We start from the raw sequence: 8,057 nt of genomic DNA, 5'->3' as shown, positions 1-8,057 counted from the left end.
AACAGTTTCATCGTTTTAACCCTTGTTTCGACCGTCAACAATTTTGAAAAGGTGCCCTTATAACTTAACAAAATAATCACAATTATGGTTCATTTTTGACCACCTTTAATACTAACAAAATCACCTTTCAAAAGTAGGTCAGGTGTTTTTTTTGTGAAGTACGGTAATATACTAAATGTGAATATCAATGATTTACGTGAAGTTGTTCGTGCTAAACTTACAAAATTTGTAATCAAAACATGTCAACACTTGATGCCAATCGCTCTGGTTCTCTAAAAAAAACTATCAAATCCAATGTTACATTCTAGGCAAATAGTTGCTGTTCATGTTTGTAGCTATAAAATACCAACCGCAAGATCAGCCCAAAAAGACTTATAATGATGAAAATTGCCTAATTTGACCCTCAGACAGCACAACCGTGAAGCATTAAGTAAAACGATCAAAGGAGAGGATAGCCACGCAAAACAGCAAGAGGAACGCCAAAATAACATACTGTTAAGAAAGATAGTATATATACATGGACAGTGAGTTGATTCTGGAATCATGTATCAAGAGATAATATTTATCCTCTGAGACACAAACTGTTTCATACTTGGGCTTATAGCCTATATATGAGATACTTGAGTACTTATTTGCAAAATAGAAAGTGATTCTGCTGAATGTTCCTAGTGAAGCTTCACGATCCACTAATTTGTATTGCTGATTTACCCACCGATCAGCGAGTACCACGTCGCCGCCCACTTTTGCGCACTATTCAAGTTGTATCTTTGATAGCGTTAGTCCTGTAATAGCGCATGTTGTAAAAGTAGTGCACACAAGCCTTCTCAAATTGGTAAGTTTTGGTTTCAGCGGGTCAGCGGCTGCTGGTCGAGACGCAAAAAAGAGTTTCGGTTCTGATCGCTTTAGCTGATGCATCATTGGCTAGTGTTCTTATCAATCCATTAGTCTCTTTTGCTAGAGCAGAATGTTTAACACTCGTTGCATATCAAGACAAAGGGATCGAAGCGGGAAAGCTATCCAGTAGGGAGTTCGCAAGGGCGAAAACAACTTGATGGTATATAGCCGCAAGTGCTAAATACTAAGCTGGTCATTATTATTTATTTATTATGACACACTACAAGGTAAGTTGTAAGTGATCGACATCCCTGATCCCCAAAATTGGGTATCCCCTCGGGCTTGACCAAAAATAGAGTTATGGAAGCGTTATTTGTCAAACAAATCATTGCCCATCATCTAAATAATATAATCTTGATAGGGGCAGAAACGATAAATTCACTACTAATGTAACGATGATGTGTCAAAAGCAGGATCCAAAAATAATATTCAAAATATGGCAAAAATGAAATTACCAAATATACACCACCGCAATTTATTGACGATAAATTCTATGTTTTATTTTCCACGATACTACAGACGACGTGGATAATTGAATGGTACGCACAGATGCCATCGATTATGTTGATGATCACTGATGAGAACGGTGCGTGTTTCTGTATTAAGGTTGGGCCTCGACATTATCCTACGTTGGGATGAGATGTGATGCGACTGGGATAAAGTTGCTGCAGAGCCTTGCTTGTGAACAGCTAGACAGAAATGGCAAAATATTGTCTCGACGACGAAACTGTAAGTCCCACTACATGCGCTGGTAACAAGTTTCGATGTTATGCTGTATGACATTCCTTCAAGTAATTAGCGAAGCAGATTGCAGACAAGCCAATGTTTGTACAAATTTGTTTCTCATTGCACCTTTCAAGAACCATCAGATAACGAGACAAGGACGATATCTCACGAAGGAAAACTTAACAATTTTGCGTCGTGTGCCAAGCTTTAGACGCTTTTAAAAGTCGCTGGCTCGTTCGGCTATCATCTTTGCCTCGTAATTTCTTCCATCACAGCGCTGTGACTAAATTTCTATGACTTTTTCACTTCGACTCGATCTTTTTCGAACTCTAATGCAATCTTCTTTTCTAAATACGGCAGCACCCACTTTCCACTCACATACAGCAAGAACATTAACCAACCAATTAGCACCAATGTATGTCTAGGGAAAGCTCCTAACAACATTTCCTCCACAACGATGTCAAATACACATTCGCTCATATCTAACTTGGAACCAGGACGTTGAATTCCTTCAACTTCGGCCAAAAGTGAGAATGTTACTTCAGTTGTATCATCATACGACTCTAGCCGATACCGCACAGATTCGTGTGTTCTTAAAGCTGTCGGATGTAGCCGAAGTGTGGCCGTGTTTAACCTCCTTTGACGTAAAGGCTCACCAGTGTCTTTGTTGTTTGATACAAAAGTCTCGCTATCATATGCTTCATCGCTTCTCGCAGGTGGCGAAAGAACCACCTGCTCTACTTGCAGTCTGAAGAGTGTCGGTTGCGTAGCCGGATACGATACTTTAATGTCGTAGATCGTGTCTGGCAGCAGCGCGGAGACTCGGAAGAGCTGTGGGAGACCATAGAGTACGCGTTGTGACTTGATAGCGATCTCTGGACTTAAATCGATGACGCTAGATGTTGTAGAGACCAAGAGAGAGGCTAGGAAGACTAGAGTGGCGAGCAGGACGTTGTTCATACTTCAGTTTTTTTTGCTTTTTTCTTAAATGTAAAAGTTAAATGTGATATCTTACAATCACTATAACAACAAATGGCTTCTTGTTGAGAATGCGGCTTTTTGAGATAATTAATCGACTGTTTATCGGCGGGTAGAGTATATTTGGTTGGCTATAGCTATCAAAAAACATTTTCTGGATAACTGGCTGAGGTACTGGACTTTCGGGCACCTATGATCGTTTAAATGAGCTTTTGGAGCTGTGTTATTCTTGTCTATCCCTGGACAGACATGATTATGTGTAATAATGAGAGTATTGTATTTAATGAAGTTACTTTTAGAACTATTCCAAAGTCATAACTCATGTTTTGGATCAGTGAGCAAAATGATCACTCAATTTTCTTGGAGGATTATTATAGACTTTGAACCGAATAAGCCTAACTAGCCGTGAGATTGAAACGATAATGGATTGACGAATTGATAGAATTTGTTATCACTGCCGAAGTCTGTGTAAGAGATTAAACAGTCTGACCGAAAGTGAGTTTGTTGATGTGCTACGTGTATTGATGATCATACTTTTGCGAGAAGTGCAAAGAAGAAACTCTAACAGGTCTTCCACTCCCAATGACGCTAGAGTTTGAACAGCGTTACCAAGCATTATATCGTGACGTTAAAAGCGTGGGGATGTGATTGACTTGAAAAGTATTGAGGACAAAAGATAGATTACTAAGAAATCAAAGAAGATGCAAGTGTCGTTTCCATAATAAAACAACTTTTTGGCTTGCCTATAATTTTGAAGATGCTTATCGGAAAGTCTTGACATTACCGATTAGCTACTTTGTGCCTACTAAAGCATTACTAGCCACCTGAAGATACAAGCGTGGCACGCATATAGATATAGACATTTTAGTGTGTTACACCTCAAGGATCGACTTCAATACCTATCTTTTGACATCTAGATCTGATTATCTATAACTTTATTTGCAAGCCAGTATATTATTGTGGTTAATTGCGGACATTATCACAGTCTGTAGTTGCAATACCGCCGAGGGTAATGTCTCTCGTTTTCCCACATAGTTCTGCACTTTTGCTAAGCCATTGAGTGAAATGTAGTGATTTTTGCTTGATCAGCATTGCTTGCTGGCTTCTAATGCGACATTATGCGAATTCAGATGTTGAGATATTGACTGTGTATCATATTCGAAATTTGTAGTCTCGGAATGGCAAAGTATTCGGTAAATGACTATGAAATTGAATCGAGTATACACCCCAAGACCCACGACCGATGCCCTCGATTACGACCTCGTTAAACTTTCTTTTTAATAAAATACGTCACTACTACAACCATCCCATATCACTACCACTGCGATCACCACTGCTGGCATGACCACCATGAAACCTTGTCCAGGTCGTGTAACCAGCATTTGCAGCACCAATGATAAGGGCGACAATCTATCCATGATGCCTGGCATCTAAATTTGATGCCTTTTCCTTCCAACTCAATCTCTGCATCATTCACAAGATCAGGCATGAGTCGTTTCTCTATCCGCAATACATACGACGTCAATACTGTACATACTTTGCACAAATGCTTTTTTGGTTGCTTGTTCTCACCTCGTACTTCAATTTGAGTGGACTGTCGGCCGTCCATCTAGTCGCATCAGCTGACGTTACAGGCTGAGTCATCGACAAGTTTTCATCTTCAAAGCCAAGAAAAACTCCTTTAATAAACGTTGGTTTTTGAAATGCCGCATCCACGAATTCAATTAGAGTTGTTCCGACTGGAACTGCCACTGGCCTCGCGATGCCCTTATAGTCGCACACATACGGAGCGACCAAAGTCACTGTTGGTTGTGTGTGTGGGGTGATCAATAAGGCATCATCATCTTTTAGAAATACGTGTGGTGTTGCGCCTGTAGTGCCGTACATCGTCATGTTTTGTCGCTTTCTTTTTTCCTGGTTACAACGGATAGTCGTAGTGTTCAATTTCTTAATACATGTTGCACCTTGAAAATATGATACCCTCTGAAGTCGATGATAAGAGTGATTCTTAGCCTCTAAATTGAATGTGAATACATTAACTAACCTAGTTTGTTGCCAAATGCATTAGAGACACCTTATAATACGACTTAGAGCCAAATTCTATAGTACCAAAAAAAATTATGGCACTATTGCGATGTATTGTGACAAGTGCTGGTATGAATGAGGGAAATGTGTGAGCGGGATAAGCAATGTATGGGTTCGATTTCAAATATTTGCTTTGCCATAGAGAGGAGCAAACAAGTGTCTTTTACTTTTAAGGTTCTCGATCATGGGTGAGCAAGATTCATCCATTTGCTTAAAACCAGCTGATAACGTTGATAATTGCTTGATTAGATGAACTGCAGGATCTCTAACATAATTTTTTTCCACCGTGCTAGTATGTTGGTTAATGAATCAATGGAGTTTTCGGGTCAAATGATCAGAAAAGACAATGGAAATAATCCTGCAAATGTTTTTTGAAGTGCTAAGATTATTTTTGTTTTTGGTCTAGCGTCTTTGAAAATGCAAGTAATTCTTTAAGCAGATTGATGTGATCGAATGATGGATGGACAATAAATACGCAGAAAGTCGCTGGAATATAAAGTGAAGATTGACATGGTTGTGCTGTTGGATTCATTAAGAAGTATCTGGCCGATCCATCGTGAAGATTTGAGGAAAGTTTGAGTAAAAATCTTCGGATGAGAAATATTGGCAAGTCCCGCTTGTCGCACCGGAACACCATCTGCAGCAATTCTCGTCTATACGGTTCATTCGAATGTCGGTCTCATTTTGAAGTTCTTGAAGCTCACGCACGGGAAAAGATGATAACATTCAGGGCCGTTGTACTCGCCTCTATCATCGTTCTCTTAGTACTGGGAGCTGCTACTTCAGTTAACACTTTGTTGAGTGAATTTCCATCCGTCAAGCTGCATATCACCTTCAAACGCGAGAGTTTAAAGCTTCATGGTCATTCTGAGTTTGACATCTATGCTTCTCCCGTCGTGTCAGTCAACGCTTCTAGTTTGATATATGACAGCTACGCGACGCTAAAAGACAGTCGTTCGGAATATAAGTATACTCTGAAGGATGGATTTGCATACTTGACAACGACGGATGCATTAGGGTCGAAGATGACCCACTGTCTCACTCTGAGTACGATGCCTTTCGACCAGATTCTACCTGCGCTAAATGGTGCCATACCCATTCCTAGTGCTTATATTAATAACAAGTCGATTGAGTGTGCTAGTGGAAAACTATTTGAGACACAATTTGCTGGAACGTCTTACGCAATCTGCGCGTCTGGTAAGGCCACAGCCTACAGCAATGATCTCGACATAACTGTCGAATATCTTCAGAATCCCATCAACGTTTCGAGGCCTGATATGTTGGCTGACCCTGCGCCGTGTGGAACTGTTCAGAAGGCGATGTCATTGACGTCAACAGCTCTTGCTTTCGCTTCAGGCAATAAAATCTTGTCCAATGCGTATCGAAAGCTAAAAGAAGAGGCTTCCATGTTTTTACGTTCAAAGTCTTGTAATAAGTGTTCGACCACACCTCGGCCGTGCATTTTCTTTCATGGATCGGGAAATGAGTTAGAAATGCCCGAACTGCAGGACAATGCTGACTTACTTAAGGATAAATTTGGGGACATCTATGGTCATGCACCTTGCTGCTCCTCAATCAAATATGCTGTTCTCGATACTATGAATGCTGGTTGGAGAAACGCGTCTCTTCAGCAGAAATTCTGTAAGCACTCGCTGTCCATGAGTCCCACCAGTGACGTTGCTGCTAAAATTATTGATAACACCATTGTAGTTACACATTCAATGGGTGGACTCGTGATGGCGGACGCGCTTGTGAATAACAGGTGTAGCTTCAGTGACACCACATCTTGGGTAGCTTTAAGTCCTCCAATGATGGGTAGCATGGCGTCCGACTATCTCATGGACATCTGTAGCATCAAAGGAAGCCGTTTGAGAATAGGATTATTAAAGATGTTTGATCAATGTCCTGCGGCTGAGTCTCGCAAGTCCACCTGCTACCAAGGTGAGAAGTATAGCAACCCATCTCTCGATGCTGCGTATTTGGCCGCTCAGAAGGCGTACCGAGAGAACGTTGACGCTGTCATGTGCAGTGATAACTACAACGGGGTTCATTCTAAGTTTGAAGCTCCATCAATTCTCGCTGGGAAATTGATTAAACACAAGTCAAAGGAGAACGACGGTCTCGTCGAGTTCGAAAGCTGCGCAGGAGGACTTGATGCTGGCCTCTTTGATGATCATTATAGCAGCGCATTTTACAGACCACGTCTTAATCACGCGGATACGGCATTTTTAACAGATGACAGCCCATTTTTTGACTCGCAGAAGCCACACAAGTGGTTTAAATGTCTGAAGTACAACATTTCTTAAGAACAAGGTTTGAAATATACGACGTTTGATGTGCGAAAGATTTGATACTTGTTGGCATCAGGGGAAGTTTTGATTTTTATGTTAAGTGCCGTGAAGAATTTGTGTATCAGTTGGTGCTCAAGAGCGAAACGCTGGCTACTAAATTTGGGGCCTTCGAGTAGTCTGCCAGATTTGCCAGACTGCAAATGTGACTTTTTTGTATTTCTATTAAGGCTGTCGGCTAAACCGAAATTGTCGACTTTTTAGCAAAATGGTCCATTTTCACGATGCTGTCAGCGATACTATTGTCGACCCCAGCTATTTTCAAACAAAGTATTTTGCCAAGATGAGTCTGCGCATTTATTTTGAATCAGGATGCACTAGATTAAATATGTCAAAAATCTCTGCGCCCCTTAAATCTTCCACAAAGTGATTACGGTTTCGACTGGAGCGGCTTTGTTGATAGCAATCGGCTTGATTGTATCAATTCGACTGCAAGATCGATAACTTAATGTCACAGATACTGAATATCATGCGACAAGTTTGCAACGCTACCGTTAAAACATACAAGTCGACATGAAGATGTGGAATTTTTAAAAACAACTATGTAGATGATAAGGATCGTAAACACACTCTAGTTATCTGTTTGCAGTCTTAAAATGAGATAGTGTACCCGCAACAAATTATTACCATCGCAGACGTAGTGAGAAAAACTCACTGTACACTCTTTCAGGAGGATGCAATTAAATTCCGTGTGCTCTATATTAGTCAGGCTAAACGTGCGAATTGCTTTGATAGACCCCCAAACGCAGAGCGTGAAACTGAAGACAAATTAACGTCTTGGTTGACCCCAGTAATGAGGCCATCTACAACCCCAAAGCAGCTAACCAGTTAAAGCCGCTCGGACTGCCGTAAGCCAATACATCACTTGTTCACATTTGTCAAACAGACGACTTACCGACCCGATGGACTCGAAGTGGGGCTTTAAGATAAAGTCAAGGCACTACGTCAAACCTTTGGGATATAAGAAGAGCTGGTTCGCGAGGACTGCCCCGATTATAAAGCAAGGTCCAGGAAATAAAGTCGTAG

General features: G+C 40.9%; 3 protein-coding genes across 3 annotated transcripts; 1 reads left to right on the top strand and 2 right to left on the bottom strand.

Annotated features, from left to right (window-relative positions):
* Window positions 1-1,911: 1,911 nt before the first annotated feature.
* PHALS_11181 (RxLR-like protein) lies at window positions 1,912-2,580 on the bottom strand (the record flags this gene model as incomplete). The annotated part of the gene is made up of 1 exon (XM_024726733.1): window positions 1,912-2,580. The coding sequence occupies one exon, from the start codon at window positions 2,578-2,580 to the stop codon at window positions 1,912-1,914; it is 669 nt and encodes a 222-aa protein (XP_024577380.1).
* Window positions 2,581-4,055: 1,475 nt separating this feature from the next.
* On the bottom strand, window positions 4,056-4,491 carry PHALS_11180 (uncharacterized protein; the record flags this gene model as incomplete). The annotated part of the gene is made up of 2 exons (XM_024726732.1): window positions 4,056-4,062; window positions 4,136-4,491. 2 exons carry the CDS (start codon window positions 4,489-4,491, stop codon window positions 4,056-4,058), a joined length of 363 nt encoding a protein of 120 aa, XP_024577379.1.
* A 785-nt stretch (window positions 4,492-5,276) lies between these two features.
* On the top strand, window positions 5,277-6,989 carry PHALS_11179 (uncharacterized protein; the record flags this gene model as incomplete). The annotated part of the gene is made up of 1 exon (XM_024726731.1): window positions 5,277-6,989. The coding sequence occupies one exon, from the start codon at window positions 5,277-5,279 to the stop codon at window positions 6,987-6,989; it is 1,713 nt and encodes a 570-aa protein (XP_024577378.1).
* Between the last annotated feature and the right edge of the window lie 1,068 nt (window positions 6,990-8,057).

The sequence above is a fragment of the Plasmopara halstedii genome, assembly GCF_900000015.1.
Source record: "Plasmopara halstedii genome assembly, contig: Scaffold_526, whole genome shotgun sequence".
In the NCBI taxonomy this organism is placed as follows: Eukaryota; Oomycota; class Peronosporomycetes; order Peronosporales; family Peronosporaceae; genus Plasmopara; species Plasmopara halstedii.
The sequence above is the reverse complement of the archived record's forward strand: the minus strand, read 5'-3'. Positions and strand labels throughout refer to the sequence as shown.